General features: G+C 37.8%; 2 protein-coding genes across 2 annotated transcripts; one reads left to right on the top strand and one right to left on the bottom strand.

The window, feature by feature from the left end:
• Window positions 1-380: 380 nt before the first annotated feature.
• On the bottom strand, window positions 381-6,614 carry mtpap (mitochondrial poly(A) polymerase). The gene is made up of 9 exons (XM_056255561.1): window positions 6,410-6,614; window positions 6,009-6,178; window positions 5,673-5,900; window positions 5,247-5,471; window positions 4,238-4,446; window positions 2,971-3,197; window positions 1,928-2,020; window positions 1,674-1,747; window positions 381-1,323 (listed from the first exon to the last, which is right to left on the bottom strand). Exons 1-9 carry the CDS (start codon window positions 6,612-6,614, stop codon window positions 952-954), a joined length of 1,803 nt encoding a protein of 600 aa, XP_056111536.1. The 3' UTR covers window positions 381-951.
• Window positions 6,615-9,796: 3,182 nt separating this feature from the next.
• On the top strand, window positions 9,797-18,674 carry map3k8 (mitogen-activated protein kinase kinase kinase 8). Its single transcript, XM_056255560.1, has 8 exons — window positions 9,797-9,944; window positions 10,585-10,918; window positions 11,367-11,537; window positions 13,031-13,292; window positions 14,321-14,427; window positions 15,116-15,268; window positions 16,905-17,151; window positions 17,235-18,674. The coding sequence occupies exons 1-8, from the start codon at window positions 9,910-9,912 to the stop codon at window positions 17,348-17,350; spliced, it is 1,425 nt and encodes a 474-aa protein (XP_056111535.1). The 5' UTR covers window positions 9,797-9,909; the 3' UTR covers window positions 17,351-18,674.
• Window positions 18,675-19,615: the final 941 nt, after the last annotated feature.

Genomic DNA, 19,615 nt, shown 5'->3' with positions numbered 1-19,615 from the left:
TTCACCAATCAAGTGAAATAAAGTAGAAATTCAAAGATGTAAAGTTGCAATAATGAGAAATAAAGTTACAAATGCAAGAAAAAGTCGCAATTGTGAGATATACGGATATACATCGTGATATCGAGTCGCATTGTACGTTATAAAGATACAATTACAATAAATTAAGTAGATTTATGGTCATGTTGTGAGATTAAAATACACAATTATAAGAAATTAAGTCTTAATTCTGAGATAATAATTCTGAAATAAAGCCACAAAAACTTTGTTTACTCTGTGGCGGAAACAGGATCCCATAGTTCATGAAACAAGCTCTAATTTTGTTTTTAGAAGTATGAAAAGATTGCAAATAAAGAAGCCCAAGAACAAACAAACAGTAATGGTCTGATTGTAATTCCTTTGTTTTAATATCTTATAAAATACTATGTACACTAGTTGACAGTGAATGTTTATTCTTTCTGTACCTCTCACAACACTTTGGTACTGATGTGACATGACCTTTGCTTTTACATAAAGTCGTTAGACCGTTGTATTGGTATTGCAATGCAGAGAAGATGAAGTCTGTGTGTGATCTAACAATCACAACTGTTCCATGCAAGCCGTTTAGTGTTCCAAGGTTCTGTTCCACTTCTGTGGAAACTGTAATGATTGCTGTTATCAGATCAACACAACCACCATTAAGCTCCATTTTTCTAGGAGTCGAAGACCGCAGTGGACCTCTTCTTCCTATGTTATATCATGTTGGGATCTACACAGTTTCTCTTTCATGTGAAATACTTTAGTGGAACGGAAATTGAGCTTCGTTTTTAACATTTCTTAAAAGACTTACAGCTTCTGACTGTAGAAATACATTAACTTCACATTTGTTCCAATCTTTGGGCACGTTGGTCATTCGCATTTGCTCTTCAGGAGACTTTTCTCTTATTGTTGTGGGTGAGAGATGTATTGACGACATCACCTACTAGGATCTGCACTTCCCTTCTTTGCAACAGTTTCACCACTTTTAATCTTCAGAGAGTCTAACAGGTTCTTTATTCTTGAACTAGTTGGTTCCAGTTTTTTCTTCCTGCGACTTTTCACCCCTGCTCCTGAGGTGACTGAAGGAAGGAGAAGCGCAGGGAACCCCCATGGTGAAACCGACTCAGACGATTGGCTAGAACTTCGGTTAAGAATTTCGCTTTTCTGAAAAAGCCAAGCACTTTCTTGACAAAGCTTCACGAAGCGTTCAAGCTGCGTTACATTGACGTTTTTGCTAACGTTTAGAGTGGTTTCAAATGGATTCTGGATGTACAAAGCTGTTGTTTCCGGTTTGGTCTGCTCCTTTCCCTGGTGAAAGGGATATAAAGCAGGATATTTAAGCCTTCAGACACTTAAACACACACAGTATTAACAACAGTTGCATCAGAATTTTCACACAAATTGTTATCCTGATGATATAATTTGCTACATAAAAAAAAACCTATTCAATTAGAAAAACACAAAACAGAAACATTTTCACTAATGGTCACAGACGTTTGGACCCCACATCTAACTGTGTCCACCGCAGTACCAGACACGTTATTTTGACTATATATACACTGCCCTCTGGTGGCCGTTTGTGGAGGGTCCGCTAAGACGTCATCAGTGTCCTTTGGGAGTTTGCGCATGCATGCACGTGTCATCGGTGGATGACTCACCTTCCTAATATTGATCGATGCCTTGTTGAAGGGAAAATTGCCATAAAACTCGAAGAATTCCTGCAACAGTTTCGCTGTGCAAGAAAAAATTCAAACAGAAAAATAAAAACAGCATTAATTTTTCAATGTCATTAACGATCAGTACAAATTTAATGCATTACAAAAGCATTACAGAAATGCATAACAGAAATGAGCCATCTGTCCAAGGGTGAAAAAGGAAAACCTTAAATTATGAAAACAATCTATGCACTCACCTGATGTGTCTGTGTTCTTCTGCAGTGTAATCTTGCTGAGGTCACTCACAATAGTGCAGTCATTACCCTCAATGACACACTTATCCGATGGTCCTGGAAAATACACACACAAAACATAAATATAACGCGAGTGGCCTTCCATATAGAAATTGACTGTATTAATATTGTGGCATCAGTGTTCTTGACCCTGGAAGACAGGAAACAATAATTGTGTGTGTGTGTAGAAGGTCGACTCAGGGGAGAGCCATATAGTATGATGTATAGAGACTTTTCTGGGGTCACAGACAATGAGACAGCAGTCTCATAAAAGCTTTGGTCTTTCGAGAGAGAAAGAGAGAGAGAGAGAGAGAGAGAGAGAGAGAGAGAGAGAGAGAGAGAGAGAGAGAGAGAGAGAGAGAGAGAGAGAGAGAGAGAGAGAGAGAGAGAGGGAGAGAGAGAGGAGGAGGAGGAATATAAAGGGGAAAGTTGCGCCACTTCATATGTTCTCTAATTATATTTCAAGAAGGATATATCATAGGGACATAATATGCATCTTCTAAAATCAAAAGTGGTCCAGTTACACAAAATATTATTTTTAAATTTAAATAAATTTAAAAAACAGAAAAGATGTTTTATTATGCAGCGTATACTTGTTGAATAGAAGTATTAATTAAATTAAAACATTTTTTTTTTTAAATCTTACTGACCCCAAACTTTGAAAGTGTATGGTCACATGATTAAATGTATACACAGTTTTCTAGAATAGCGTGGCACCACAGTTTACCCACTAACACATCTTACCCCGCTGTCCTCTATAAATGTAATGGGGGGGGTTGCTCAAAAGTTTTTGATTGAGTTCTGATTGTTTCACACTCAGTTTTCTCTGAATCTGAGCATAGTTGAGCCAAACTCATGTGTCACAGGGCAGATCATCTAAAGAGACCCAATTTCAGTCATAGCTCAATTTTGACCAAATGTGTAGGTACTGTTCTCGCCTCTATGTGGCAGTATAGTACAAAAGAGACCTGCAGAAAAGCATGTCTGTCAAAGTACAATTTGTATACCTGCCAGTTCCATCAGTCGGTCCAGTGTGGGCAGTATGGGAGGACTCCTCTGCTGTAGAAAGAACACTACCATGACCGTTAAAGAGAAGTTGGTGATCCAGGCTCCAGGAATACTGCTTGTGATGCTATGAACCCGAGCCCAGTACCGAACACTGAACACCAGGAGCCGAACACGAGGGTCCAGCTGCCCGTAGAGAAACAGCAGTTCTGAACTCTGCATCGCCACCCTGCACACAACAGAGCATTAAATTAAACAGAATACACATACCTTGATAAATATGTCAGGGCGATTTAAAACAAAACAACAACAAAAAACAGGTTAGCATTTCAGTCTGTGTTGCTGTGTTTTTTTCACCTGTGGGGAATCAAGCTAAACAGAGCTTACAGTTTTCTCTGCATGTAAATTTTCTAATTAAAAAAGACATTAGAATCAACCAATAGTGAGAGTTCGGGGCAGAACAAGTGTTTGGGACAAAGTTTAAAGTCACCAAGAAAGTATTAATTATTAATGATTCATCCATGCAAGATTATAAAAAAAAAAAAATTAAATTACCCCCTCGCTCTTGCAGCGACATCTCTTACCTTCTCTAATGACTTGTTTAATGGCACGAGACAACCTGTTACTCACATGACATCACAGCAATAGCAAACAGTAATGATCCAATCAATTCCAAATGGACAGAATCAAATCCAGCCCTACATTTTTTTCTTGTTCGAGAAGCTGTTTCACTGGTATATACACGCCACAACAGGAAAGAAAAGACTATCGCAACTTATTTAATGTTTAATGTGGAGTTTAGGGAAACCAAAAATTATAAAAATGTGCAAAATCATTATATTTTGCAGTTCTATCTGGTGTCACTAGGGGCGCACACAGCAGCTTTTAGCTTTATATAATATAGCTTTTATAATAATATTTAACAAAAATAAACAAAAACCTTTAATAATAATAATAACAATAAATGCATTTCATGTTCACCAGTCAATCTGTACACAATAGATTGCTCTTAAATCATTCAAGGACAAATACATATGGGTGTACAATATACACATCTGGGAATACCCCTCACTAACCCACAGGGGACACAGTACAACAGAAAAAGCTGAGCAGGTTTCTGTGCATTACTGGTGTGTCACCTTCTAAAAGGAAGCATCAGGGTGGTGACATTTGGTTTGGGGAAATGTGAATAGGAGTGAGAAAATAAATGACAGAACTTCATGTCAACATAGCATTAAGCAGACAGCACAACACAATATATAAAATTACCTATTGTTGGCAGTGAGATCACACTGAAAGCCAGAGGGCTGGTGAGAAAAGCGGACAAGAGGACATCGAGCTTGGAGAATGTTCTGGACTCCCACACATCCAGGGCCGAATTGGTCAACGCATTTCCCAATGACTGAGAGGATGCTCTGGGTCACAGCCCGCTCTGAGGCCCCTCTCTTCACCTGGTACTCCAGGGACAGTCCTGAGCCCTGTTTAAAACATGATGGTATAATAAATCAACTAAGAAAAATGTCATCGCTATTGCTCTAAACTTAATTAACTGTAGAAATTCAATGCATATTTTTTTATTGTAGAATGTAAAGCTTAAAGAAATGGTATGGAAGCTTGTTTCCGCCACTGAATAAAAAAAAGAAAAAGTAATTGACTTAAAAATAATTTCTGTCTCACAAAAAAAGTCTAAATTGTGAGATGTAAACTCGTAATTGCGTAATTGAAACAAGTCACAATTGCCTTTTTTTATTCTGTGGCAGAAACAAGATTCCATAGATCGGGAAAATTCATCTAAAAAAGAAATTCATTATTCAAATTTACACTGAAATGAAAGCTCATAAAATGGGGTCTTTCAAATATCAACTTTTTGTTCCATGGAATAATTAAAAAAACATTTATATAAATAATTAAGGCAACAAAAAAAGGATTAACTGAAATTTTCACTCAAATGCTTTAAGTATCTTGTATTTTAAAACCAATACTTACATATTAAAAGAGTAAAAGGACAGTTTGCCAAAAAATTTAATGTTTTTTGTGCATTCAGTGGAAATCAAAGGTAAACTAACTGTTGGTGAACTAATTTTAAAAACGAATATAAAACGATTTTGATTTGGTAACCAAAATTCTTCAAAATATCTTCTTTTGTGTTCCATGGAAGAAAGAAAGTCATACCGGTTTGGAACGACATGAGGGTGAGTAAACGATGACAGTATTTTCAATGCTAGATGACCTTTTCCTTTTCGATTCAATCTACTTAACCAAAGCCCACATCACTGACCTTTTTCTGGCTTGTTGCATAGATGCCATCGAGGTCCAGAATCATGTCGACATCACAGCCCAGTTTGCCGAAGCCGTTGACAGTGGAACCGAAAGGCCTGATGATGCATTCTGGGAAATATGGTCCAGCAATGTCTCCAAGCAGAGAACAAACGAGGAAGCGCAGACTGATGTTCTCTTCTGTGAGCTGTAAGGCCTCTGTCAGACACTGCAGTTGCTCATCTATCTGTGGAACGAAGAAATGAAGAGTAGATGTTTATTTGTCCTCAGATCTGAAGCATCAACAAGATACATAACACACACACACAAAAAAAGTAAATGCTGTAAACTTCTGCATTTCCCATTCCAATAATCATTCTCTTCCATGAGCCTAATCATGTCTTGGTAAAAAAAAAAAAAAAACATACATTGCCTAGGGAAGACTTACACTGTCCTTATCCGAGAGCAGTTGGGTGATGTCGCCAATGGATGGAGGGGATTGCTCTTGGAAAATTGGCTTGGGTTGGTTGTTCAATTGACCGCCTGGCCATTTCAATGACAGCAGACGAGATTTGAAAGGCACTGCAGCTTCATGTTCAACAGCTGGTAAGTTAGTGCTCTCCTTCAATGAGGCGATGCTCTCTTCACTGGAGAATTCAACAACTGCATATGTTCCCTACAGACACAGAATCAGATCATAAACACAGTTCAGTCAAAGTGTCAGATCTAGTTAAGTGTCTAGATCTAGATATAACACTACTTGATGTAGTTTTGCCACACTTACGTAGCTACTGTAGAAGAAATGCTTGTTTATTGTCCCGTGTTTAGACAGGTAATCTAAAAACTTATTTTCATTGAACTTAGGCGGACAGCTGATTAAGACCGATCTTTCAGCTTGTTCTCTTCTCTCCTCCTGGATTGCTTTAAATGTTTTATTCTCCTTGGCTTTCGTGACTAAAACGAAAGTGAAGCAAGTGGAAAGAAGCATTGAATCAGTGTGGTGTGATCAAGCACATTACATTTCCATCACGATTTTTACCACGAGAAGACAACCTGGTATTTCTTTTTAACATAAAATGACAGATGAAAACATGAATACGTTTTACATCTGTCATTCTCAATAACGTTACCTAATTGAGATTTAGTAAATGTCATGCCTATAGATCTACAGAGAAACAGTGTTACCGGTGTTGTTTCCTGCCTGGGCTTTGATTGCTGATATAGTTGAAGTGAGTCTTCTTTGAGTTTGAGTTTCCAATCCAAGATAAAATTTATTAAACCCCCCTAAACTCCTGAAACGTAACCTACACACGCCAAAGGAGGCCGCCATTGTTGATTTGAGGCTGACGCATGCGTAGACACTGGCTCTACGGTGGCTATGAATGGACATGCAGTCCTGCGTTTCGAGTTTGGAAAAACCCGAAATATCCCAGCCAGGAGACTGACAATTTTGTAAATACCGACTTGAAAAATATTGTTGGAGATTTTTATTCATTCCTGTGACTCGAACATTTCGAATTTGATCATCAAAAGATTTCTGCAAGTTTACAAATTACAAACACTAAAGATTCGTTTAGTTTCTGCAAGTTTACAAATTCTGAATAGAGACAACTTCAGCAAAGGAAAAAAAAGAGAGAGAATAAAAAGAACACTTCAAATAGTTGTACTATATAAATATATATATATATATATATATATATATATATATACAGTACCGTTCAAAAGTTTGGGGTCGGTACGATTTTAAATACTTTTAAAAGAATTCTCTTCTGCTAACCATGGCTGTGCTTATTTGATTAAAAATACAACAAAAATCAGTTATAGTATTAAATATTATTCCAGTGTAAATCAGCTGTTTTCTGTGTGAATATAGTAAAGTGTAATTTATCCCTGTGATCAAAGCTGAATTTTCAGCATCACCAGTGTCAGTGTCTTCAGTGTCAAATGATCCTTCACAAATCAGTATAATATGAGGATTTGATGCTCAAGAAACATTTATTATTATTATCAATGTTGAAACAGTTGTTGGTCTGTCAGTTGTACAGTTTTTTTTTTTTTTTTTTTAGGATTCTTTGATGAATAGGAAGTTCAAAAGAACAGCATTTGTTTGAAATAGAATCTTTTGTAACATTATAAATGTCTTTACTGTCACTTTCGATCAAATTAAGTATTGATTTCTTTCCTCCAAAAAATAAAAATAAAATTCTCACTGACCCCAAACTTTTGAACGGTAGTGTATATATCTTGGTTGTAGGCTACATTTTAAGTGCCATAGTAATGTTGTTTCTACCATATATCAATAAAAATGTGTAAAATTTTCATAATTTCATATATTACAGAGAGCTTAAAGGTGCAGTGTGTAGATTTTAGCGGCATCTAGCGGTTCGGTTGCGAGTTGCACCAAGGGCTCAGCCCACTGCTCACCCCTCCGTTTCGAAGAAGCTACGGTTGCTAAAACAGGACAAAAATATCTTCGTCTGAGACAGCAGAGAATAGCCAAAGTAAGCCAAGGGTGTGTAACATTGTCACTGTTTCTGTACCACAGTCCATTATAAACCACATCATGGATAAAGTTTACAAAGCCATAGTCAGGTGAGGATCAAGGGTCTTGATAATATAATAATAGTAATCAGCTGATTGTCTCACGAACGTAACCAGCACATTTCTCCCCACATAGCAAACCCATAATACAGCGAGGGAGAAGAACCACATGAAACCATCCAACTTCATATTTTTTCTAACAGGGTAGTAAAAGTTTAGCTGGCTAATATGAGCTGTTATGCTGTAGGGCTGTGGCTGAGCTGGTAAGCGTAAAGCATTGTTTATACAGAAAGTATAAGTATAATTAAAGTCACTACTCACGGTGTCTATATGGCTAGCTTCTAGCTTTCTGCGGCTTCTCTTTCAAGGTAGTGACGAAACGCGCTCTGTAGCGCTGTTTGTTCGCTGTCGGCTACGGTAGAAACATGGCGACACAATATGTCGACCTTCATAGAAGGGGGTGCCCGCGGTTATGTAGATATAAATGTCTAATTCTAAGGCAATAAAAACATAACGGTTCATTGAGTAAGGTCTTTATACACCACTGAACACATGGATCTTATATTGCATTTCTGCAATAGATCCTGTTGATTCTGTCAATATCACACATTGCACCTTTAAGAGATGAAATTGTCTTTTTGTGTAAGACTATATAGGCTATAAATAATTTGAAAATATATATACTCCAATGGCTTCAGTTTGAAATGACTGAAATCATTTGGCGAAGTGATATGGACATGTAATGTTGTCAAGACCAGCCTGGAACTAGGCTACTTTAGCCGTAATAATTGCACACCGTATAACGTTCGTCAACCAATCAGATTGGTTACATCGTCAAGCTTCGAATCGCAGTTCATACATTCCGTTCACGAACGATTCAAGTGCACGGAAGTGAACAAAAACGATTTACGTCCCATTGAAAATATACATGAAGCACTGATTGTGCCAGACCAGCTGAATTGACTACAAAGGTGTAGTGTAATATTCAGTTCCTGTGAAAAACTGTTCCAGTGGCCTATAGGATATAGCCTACACATGAATATTCACGATATGTCCCCTGTTGTGGGCGTGGCCTTGAGACAATGCGCAAATGAATGGAACTAAAATTATATATTAATTTTATATTAGTAGGCCTAGGCTATATTATATTTATATCAGTATTAGTATATATATTTTATATTACTAAAATATATTAGTGCATGCTCCTCAAGTCGCAACTCGTTTATTAATGGATTGTTTCGCAAAGGAAAGACGTTTCAATGTTAAGCATTAACTGCAACACATTTTCAAAACAATGAATAGCCTAGTTTGTGTAATGTGATAAATCATCTGAGCTGTTTTGCCTGATTGATTACAGGCATTCAGATAAATAGGTAAGGACACATGATTACCTTTTCGAAATAATTTGTTGCGATTTGAGGAGCATGCACTAATATTTTCCGTTCCAATCGTTTACGCGTTGTCTCAAGGCCACGCCCACAAGAGGGGGCATATCATGAATATTCATGTTGGTATACTCCACCCACTGGAACAGTTTTTCACAGGAACTGAATATTACACAACACCTACCGCTACAACTGCATCCCACTGATCCCAGACAGAGATCCGCAAAATTTGATTTGTTCTTCTTACTCAAATATTTTAAGTCAGTTCGCCAAAAGAATCTGTTTCGTTTAGTGATTAGGCCTATTTCTGCAAGTTTACAAGTTGTAGTTACCTTGCTACATCGTTCAAGAACGAGTGAATGGAAGTTAAAGAAAACGTTTAACCTCATGTATCTAAGGAGATAAATGTGGGTGTTTTGTTTTTTTTCTTCAAACGAGATAATGTTTTTCTTTGCTATCACGAGATTGTTAGAAGAAAGTAGGTAACTCTTTTGAACAAGTGAATCGTATAGAGGAAAGCAATAAATGACATCCTTAATTTTCCACGGAACATTCTGATAGGGGACTGTGGCAGGAGTAAAGCAGATACGTGACCTCTCATGCTGACAATGAGAAAATACCTCTCAGTGAAAACAAAGAGAAAACGAAACCGCAGTTGACGTATGAGCTTAGCGGAGGCGCAGCTTACACACACATTCCTCTTATCTGAGAGCGTCAGTCTGTTAGAGCTTCAGTGGGAACTATGGACCATCAGTGAGCATGAGCCCGGCTGCTGTGAACACACTGACCGAAAGGTAGGCAAACGCCTGGTATTTATACGTATTATATCGTTTTGTTTTTTTGTGTACTACATATATTCCGAACAGCTGTATTATTATTATTATCATCACAGTAATATACACTAGATTAGTCAAGCAGGATATTGGCAGTGACTCAACCTTGGCAACTGCTTAATTTCTAGGCTGTGTTTTTGAGCATTAGTTATTTGTATAAATAACTTTGCCTATATATTATTATTATTAATGTAATGTATTAGAGTGTTTTATTAATTAGTAATTCTACATGATATCTCAGGAGATGATGTTTTCAGAATGTTTCAGAATCAGCTCCGTATTTTGGGGGAAATTGGGCATGTGGGGGTTTGTCAAAACAGACGGTCAACTTCACGATTTAGGTTCCTTTAACATCTTATTTGCACTTAAAAATGTGTGCTAAAGGACATTTTTGCAATGTAAAAGTTTTTTTGCTGGTATTTGTTTTGAAAAAGAACCCCCATCTTGGGGTTTCCCTCCCCCTGTAAACCACCCCTCACTTGCAGGCAAAATAGAGCAAACATGGTTATCAGGAAACACCTGACCACACTGTATATGAGTGTGAACAACATGACTGCATGCATTTAATTACGTTTCTAATGATCACAAATTCTGTTCCAAGAATTCAATCAAGGATGGAGTACAAGAATGAAAATGCTGGAATAGAACTGCTTCTTGCTCACATGAATATTGAAGACTTCATCCAAGAGGCAGAACATTTCTACTGTGTTGGCGAGGAGGTGGAATCAGGAGTCTCATTTGAGGAAAGTTTCTCGCAAGAAGACATGGACGAGAATGAGGAAACGCCGCACGATCTAATCACACATGCGCAAAACCCCGGAGAGGTCCGTTATGGGACAGCATCTGACCTCCTGGACTTTGTCAATATGGTCTCAAACATACCATCCTCCTCTCTCCTAGAAGTGGGTCAAGAAATGGGTGTCCTGCTAAACAAGGTAAGCTCTATTGATGGTTATTTACCATATATCCATTACATATACAGCTGATCTATACAGTTTGGTTTCAGCAAGTAAGTGGATGTATTTAAAACCTCTTTACACTGTGAGGTTGTTGGCTTAAAGGGATAGTTCACCCAAAAATGAAATTTCTGTCATCATTTACTCACCCTCAAGTTGTTCCAAACCTGTATGAATTTCTTTCTTCTGTTGAACACAAAAAGTTGGTAACCAAACAGTTGATGGGACCCTATTGACTTCCATAGTATTTTTTTCCCCTCCATACTGTGGAAGTCAATGGGGCCGATCAACTGTCTGGTATTCATAAACCAATTAATATATTCATAAACCAAGCTTATTGTAAATACTTTGAGTAAAGGAGTGTTTATACTTGTTTTACAATTTGTCATAGCCTTAGTCTCATAAACGCCCTGCTTTGTTCCTGCAGACAGACATGGTCATTAAGGAGGGGCATTATCGCATAGATTTGGACGTTCTTCTGTTTCCGTGGAAACTGACCTACAAGCCCCTAGGTCCTGGACATGTTCCCAAAGGCTCATTTGGGAAGGTCCATCTGGCTCAGGACACCAAAACTCGGAAGCGAATGGCATGCAAACTAGTAAGTTCAGGAATGCAGAGAATGTTTGTTTCAGGAACAGTTTTTTTTTTTTCTGCCAAAGGCAAATATAGTTGTTTTCATTCCACTGTTAATGGACATGACTTCCCTTCTGGGAATCTGTATTCTTTTATGACTAAAGCAAAAACATATTTTGTACTGCTTGTTCAAAATAGTATGTTGAAAACAATTTAATAAGCACAACATAAGGATTTGAAACATTAAGTAGTGAAGTAAACATACAATTTTCATATGAAAATATAACACCGATGACACTGTACTGTAAATATAACACTGATTCTTTTTAGTGAATGATGTGTTCTTGTGACAATCTTATGCACCAGCATGTAAGATGGACAATGGAAAAAAAAAAAGACTCTGAAAAGAGAAGCACTCGTAGAACTCGTTGTATTCAAATGAGGAAGAGATCATTTGGGAAATAACGCAGTTTCTCTAAAATGTTCAGGAGGTCAGTCTGCAGTGTGCAGTGTTTGAACAGAAACTGAGAATGGCTCTAACGTACACAGGAAGCTGACAGGAACGCCCCCGTGGAAACATGCAGCCCACAGAGACGGTGTCTAAACTGTGGCAGTGTGCAGATGTCTAGTTTCAGACTTGTGGTCAATATAAAGTCGGCACGAAATGGAAGTTGCCATAGTCTTTTCTTTCCTATTGTGACGCATATCCATGTGAAACGGCTTCTCAAACAAGAAACAAAATAGGACGGGACTTGATTTTGTCCATTTTGCTATTGCTGCAGTCTCATGTGAGTGAACACGTCTTCAGAGAAAAGAAGAAATGTCGTTGCAAGAGGGAGGGGAAGTTATTTGGATTGAAGATTATGACTTGACGTGAAAATAATGATTGTCAATTGCTGAATCAAAAACATTCACCCCCTTAATGTAAATGGTAAATGGACTGCATTTATATAGCGCTTTCACAGACCCAATGGCCACCAAAGCGCTTTACATTTTGCCTCACATTCACCCATTCACTCACGCATTCATACACCGACGGCGGTGTCAGCCATGCAAGGCGCCATCCAGCTCGTCGGGAGCAGCCGGGGTTAGGGGTCTTGCTCATGGACACCTCGACACTTGGTCAGGTGGAACCGGGGATTAAACCACCAACCTTCCGGTTTGTAGACAACCTACATGAACCACTGAGCCACTGCCGCCCCAATTAATGTGGCTTTTAGGGTTTTGATCAAATAATTAGTAATCAATTAGTGGTCAAGGTGGCCGATGTCTGGAACAATTATGCAATATCAAACAAGCAGTGCTAGACTGCACATATATTACAGTGTGGGTTCTGCCTTCTCTAACCCATCTGTATTTTGTCCTTTCTTATCAAATTCTTTGCATATATGAATTCTTAAATCTTTTTATGCATTTAAGTATAATAAGCAAGTATAATGGTAATTCTATATTACCAAATATAATTGGTGCACTTCCATACGGTCTGAAATGTATAAGTTAAGTGTACATTCTCTCCAGATTCCTATGGAACATTTCAAGCCTGCAGATGTGGAAATCCAAGCACGGTTCCGACACGAGAACATAGCAGAGCTGTATGGGGCATTGCTGTGGGAGCAGACGGTGCATTTGTTCATGGAAGCGGGCGAAGGGGGCTCGGTTCTGGAGAAGCTGGAAAGCTGTGGTCCAATGAGAGAGTTCGAGATCATCTGGGTCTCTCAGCAGGTTCTGCGAGGCCTGGAGTACCTGCACTCGCACAAAATTATACACCACGACATCAAACGTAAGAGCTTTGGATTGCATCATAAAGGATTGTTTTTCTGAAATATCACTGCAGTATCACCATGTTGGATCAGCTGCTTTGAATTGAAACAGTTCAAAACATACTTCAAAAGCGGGGTCAAGCGCAGTGCAGTTCATTTTTTTATTGCAACCACAAGCAACAAAACAAACACGGTTATTTCCCTCCTAAATGTAACAAAAGGTGCTCTGTAAGTAAGTCAGATAATGACTATGTGGTCAAGAAAGGTATTCAGCTTATTTGACAGAACTTAAAACTAGGCCACTGGGAGGAAGGAGCACTGTTAAATGAGGATTGGCCACAGGCTAGAGAAGTTCATTTTTAGTGTTTTTAGATCGCACCCTTCAAAGGTGAGGAAAACAACATAATGAAATATGGTAGGGTTGTGGCAGACAACATTCTGCTGCTGTTTAGTCATATGCAGAAGCCTATCAGTGCTGCAGCTCATGACTTCTCAGGCGTCTGGAATTTCCAGTCAGGACAGCGAGAGGAGGGAGAAGACAGATGTGATTACTCAAATGTATTACTTTCCGGGGCTTATTCAACAGGCCATCCGTCTAACTAGTGCTTTCAAATTTCAACAAGACTGTGAGGGTAACGTGAAGAGACATAGAGATTCAGTGAAATGAGTGACCAATCTCAGTTTCCTGCTTTGTGGTTCTGACGGTTGGCTTCTTGACATTCGGCTTGGAGAGGAAACGTGTTATTTCAAGTAGTGTCAAATATGGAGGGAGAGCAAGAAAAGGGGGTTTTGAGACTTCTGATGTTCTGTTTTTCAATCCACCATGAGTAATGAATGACCTTAATCTACTTCTGGAAAACAACACCTTGCTACTTGTCTGGTGCAGCACATACATGAACTGAACAACCTACATTTTGCAAAATCAATGGAGATATAGTTGCAATGTCTTATATGAAATATCTCAAATATCACTACACACTTATTATTATGATTATTTTAGATTTGATGTGTCTACGACATGAACTAAATTCTCTTTTTGTCCCTGCAGCCAGTAATATTGTGTTGATGTCCGCCAAAGCCGTACTGGTGGATTTTGGTCTTACAGTACAGATGAAGGATGATGTATATGTTCCTCGGGACCTACGTGGCACCGAGGTGAGTGTGTTTGAGGTCACTTTGCACACTTTAATTTTTCCATACTTGGTCTGTCACTGTGTCGTGACTAAATGCTAGTCTATATTTAGAAACCATGCAGTATTTGGCAGTTCCTGGTTGTGCTGGTGGCAGACGTCCTTTAGAAAGTCACTGAATAAATATTGTCTTATGCTATGTACATTTTTAAAGTAGTTAAAGGGCAATTCTGACAGACTGAAAGGAGATCTGAAACACTAGAAGGCACACACACACACAGATGCACTTTTTTTCCCTCTTGGCTGACATTATGTTCCCTAACAAACTCTGGGAAAGGCCCAAAAAGACACAAACACATGCCCATTAGCACACTGAGGCTTGTTGACTTTTTGCCCCATTTGGAAAGTCCAGCATGCCTTGTTAAACAGCACTGAAGATTCCCAACATAGAATAATAAAGTTGTTTACTAGGAGGCAGTACAGTGAGCAGTTTGCCAGATGTCATATTTGCCTATTACATCACAAGTTGTTTTTCATATTTATATTATTCAGAGTGACTGAACTGTAGAAAACAGCCAGTCCAGTCCAGTGTTCAATGCACAAAATTGCATTACAAAAAGAAGAAAACCTGCTGTGAATCTTGTTAAAAGCCTCTGCACATGTGGGATCTGAGCTCATTTTTAGTCATATTTCTTGTTTTTCCTTCTGTACAGATGTACATGAGTCCAGAACTGGTTCTGTGTCGAGGGCACAGCACAAAGACTGACATCTACAGCCTGGGAACCACAATCATACACATGCTGAGCGGCAGTCCTCCATGGGTTAGGAGATATCCCCGAACAGCCTACCCCTCATACCTTTACATAGTGAGTGTGCTTTGTCGATTTGATCATGGTGCATCGGTATGCCTGCTCTTTTAATTATATTTTGTTTGTATTTATTTTACTGCACCGGTATCAGGGAGAGTCCCTGAACGTGGCGAAACCTCACCATATGAAAAACCAACTATATGCATTAACCACAGAGCATAACCCAGAAATGCCAAGCAGGCTGATGTCATAACTTTATGACATTAAGCCTCTGTTAGCAAAGCATATATCATGCTAATTCAGTATAGTTTTATTTATTATTCAGCATTTAAACCACTGTAAAGGATGCTAATTATGTATAATTTTAAATAATAATGATAATTCGGAATATCATTTATAGTATTTTTTCTTTATTTTTTTATTATTATCTGTTAGTTTTCTGTTTATTTATTTATTTGTTTTTCCGTTTACGTTTAAACTACTATTAGCAAACGATGCTAATTATGTATAATTATTTAATTATAATAATTCTTTATACATTTGATTTCCTGTCTTTTTTCTTTATTATTTTTCTTTATTCGCTTTCCTTTCCTTTTCTTCATTTGTGTTTCTGTTTTAAACCACTATAAAGCAAAGGATCACAAGATATAACTTGTGATGGCAAGTTCTCCTTTCCATTGCAAACAATTTCTAAATAACTCTTTTATTTAAAAAAAAAAATCAATCTGCAGTTTATCAGCTGTTTAAGCTTCCTCTACGCTTTGCAGATTATTTTGACATTGCCAGTTTTGCATGTTTCACTTTAAGAGCTGCTCATAATGGAAGAAGACTAAAAGCTGGCAACCTTTGTATAGCAAGTCCAACTGCTTTCAGTTCCCTTTTCACATACTACACTTCCTTTTCATGTAATTGAATGTAAATTCATGCACAGTGTCTTTTTGCATGAGGCTGCTTGCGAAATGCACCTGTGCCACCATTAATTTTCACCTGGGGTGGCTAGGTAAGATCCAGGCTGAATCTGAAATCACCCTCAAATGGTGTGTTATTTGAGGGGACAGCCATTTGTAGTGGTGTCCCAAACCATAGTGGACGTTATTGAGTGCACTTATTCAATCCCACATTACACTGCACTCATTTCGCTCACTTATTTTCATTCACTCCTTCAAGTGAACAGTATTAGTGGACTAACGTAGGGAATAGTGTATGAGGGTTTAGGGGGCGATTTCGGATTCAGCTTGTGATAGTCATTTCATTGGCAGGGCAAAAAAACTGCATCTAACATCCAACTCTGACCATGCGTGGAATACCTTCACACATATATATATATTTTTTAATTGATAGTAGACTATTAGTTTTCGTGATTTTCGTTACGATAATAACATTGTACACACAAGTATCTTGCACAATTGTGTTAATTGATAAATTAATAGAGATCAGTGGTTGATTGTCATAGATGTAGGCTAAGGCTATTTACACAAAACGCTTTTTTGCTTATCACTGCGCTGTTTTACTATTGTTTTTCACTTAAACACGCGGTAGGCGGATATGCCTACCGACACTTTGTGCCAGTGTCATAGTTCTTTGAGTGGAGAAAAGTCAGCTGTTTATGCGCTCAAAATGTTTGCGCAACAGGGGTGGCCAAGCTTCTATCAGGGGTGGCACTTCTCCCCTGATTTTCACACTCTGTTTGCAGATCCACAAACAGGCCCCTCCTCTGGAGGACATCCCTGAAAGCTGTAGCCCCGCGATGCGCAGGCTCCTGGAGCACGCGCTCGATAGGGTCCCCGCACGGAGGAGCTCTGCCACGGAATTACTGAACGAGGAGGCCCTCCATCCGTCTCGGGAAGACCAGCCGCGCTGTTGGAGTCTGGACTCTGCGCTGGAGGAGGGCACTCATCCACTGCTGCGACAGCACAGTCAGCTTTCAGACAGCACTCAAGGTACATCACACAATACACATTCAGTATTTCATGTCAAATTCATTTGATCGCATATTTAAGATCTTTTACTCTTGTATTTGTAGACTCTTCTTTGTACACTGAGGACTCTAAGAAGAAAGGTTCCCTCTATATGGATCTGGGCGCCTTGGCTGGTTACTACAATCTGGTTAGAGGGCCACCATCCAATGAATATGGCTAATGAAGTGGATTTTTCCTGAGGACCAGTGTACTTGTATAGTCTGCATTCATATACAAGCTGTCGGATATGCATGGATGTATCAGTTCAGTGGAGCCAAACTCTCCCACAAGATGATTCCACATATATGGTGTCCTAAATGAGGACAGTGTACGCTGATTGGACAATGAGCTGTCCAATTAGAGATGGATGCTTTTTGAAATGCAAGAGACATTCAAGACTTGTTGAAGAGAAGAAAGAACTGTGTTTTTTATTGTTTGGTGAACGGTTTGTTAATACAGTTCCTTGTCTGTGCTTTTAGAGCATGAAAGATAATGACACCATATTCTGTATAAAATACATACTAGGAGGGATGAACCAATATTAAAATTCTGGCCAATAAATATAAACTGATAATTACTTCTAATTTATGGCTGATAACAACTTAATGAACAATAACTTAAACAATATTGAACAATATTAAAGCTATACACTATTTTGTAAAAACGATATATAAATACAATTAATGGATGCATCACAACATTATAATGTACAGTATAGAAAGGCATCTCTAATATTTCTAATATTGGCTGATAAACAATATTGGGGTTGATATATTTTGCATCCCTAATACAGACAAATACTTTTTGCTTTATATATATATACTGTAATTTTAAAGCTTGTGCTAGATGCATTGATTATGTATCCCATATCTGATCACATAAAGGCGGGCCTTAATGAGAGTAAAGAGATTATACTAGATTATCACTGCCAACAGCAGAATGTTTTTTTTAATAATATGATTATTTTTGACCATAGCAGTGCTATGTATGTTAAGAATGTATGTATCTCCAGTGAATTACAAAGGCAGGCCTGTGTTATCTGAAAGTATATGGATTCTGACCTACATTTGTAGGGTTTCTTTTTTTGTGAAATATTAATCATAATGTGGTGAGTCTGCTGAATTTGAATATATAACATAGTCTGTCTGTGTCTTTAGCTAATCATTTCAGTAAATAATTTCTGTTTAATCCCCATGTGAGTGCCTTGTCTTTAAATAGCTTTATCTGAGATCCCTGGATAATACATCCATTGTAAAAAATAAGAGATGGCAAAAAAGGACACTACAACAATACAGTTTAAATATTTCCAGGAATTGTTTTCAGATGATACTGAAAACTCATCTCAGGTTGATATTCCCATGGAATGTGTTTTTTTTTGTTAAGTAGTTGCAATGCAAGACAAAGAAACGTGCACTCAGACAAAAATGTAATAGATTGTCCAGAGCCTCCCAATGTCTCAATGTGTTCATAAAAGTGACTCAATAAATATCTGCTGTGACACTGCACTTTTGTTGTCTAAGCATCTGTATGAATTATTTTTTTTTTTTTTATTAGCATGATTTTTAGCCTTTCGTGTGATGATACCTTGGATAAATATGCCAATATACTATAATGATGACAATTTTAAGGTTGTGATTTTAGATAACCAAGGTAAAATTACATTATGGCTGTTTCAAGCAATAAACAGTTCTTCAGAAGTTTCTTAGTCATTCTGGAAAGACCAGAGTGTCAGTGATAAATGATAGTATCACCTAAGACGAAGACTGCTGTCTGTTTTTACTTTGGGGAAGTTATTAATGAAATAAATGGACTAAAATGTGTGATTCATCACTGCGCTTAGAAAGGTATTACGTGTGGTGAGAAACTGTTAATCTACACCACGTTTGTAAAGCTAAAAGTGTATAATAAACATTTTGATTGCTGATAATGATAAGATATGTCATTTAGTGGTTAAGTTCAAACACTTTTTGGGTGACTGAGAATTTTGTGTGCAGAAAGGTCACAAAATAATCTAAACTCAATTAGATTGAAAACATAAAGGTGACGGAAAACATAAAGGTGTTCTGGGGTTTCTGATCAAAATTTGAAAAGCATAATTTTTTTTTGCAAGATGGTACATTAAAATTCTTGCACACCCCATCCCATGAAGCACTGCAAATGATGCAATCGAATCAGAATTTATGATTCTAAATAAAACTATTAACTTTATTAAATCTGTATTTCAATATAATAATCCCCCCTACATGTACTAGTAGTAGTTTGAGAGTGTGTGGAGACTAGATTACATTTACATTTAATCATTTAGCAGACGCTTTTGTCCAAAGGAAATGAGAACAACAAAAAGCAGTTAAATCAACAACATGTAACATCCCAGTTAGTACACTAGCAATTTTTTTTTCTTAAAAATTGTATATAAAACATAGATATAGAATAGAAAGTGTTAGTA

This window comes from Rhinichthys klamathensis, unplaced genomic scaffold (genome assembly GCF_029890125.1).
Source record: "Rhinichthys klamathensis goyatoka isolate OS25496 unplaced genomic scaffold, OSU_Roscu_1.1 h1tg000121l_1, whole genome shotgun sequence".
Classification (NCBI taxonomy): Eukaryota; Metazoa; Chordata; class Actinopteri; order Cypriniformes; family Leuciscidae; genus Rhinichthys; species Rhinichthys klamathensis.
This window is presented reverse-complemented; position numbering and strand designations above follow the sequence as displayed.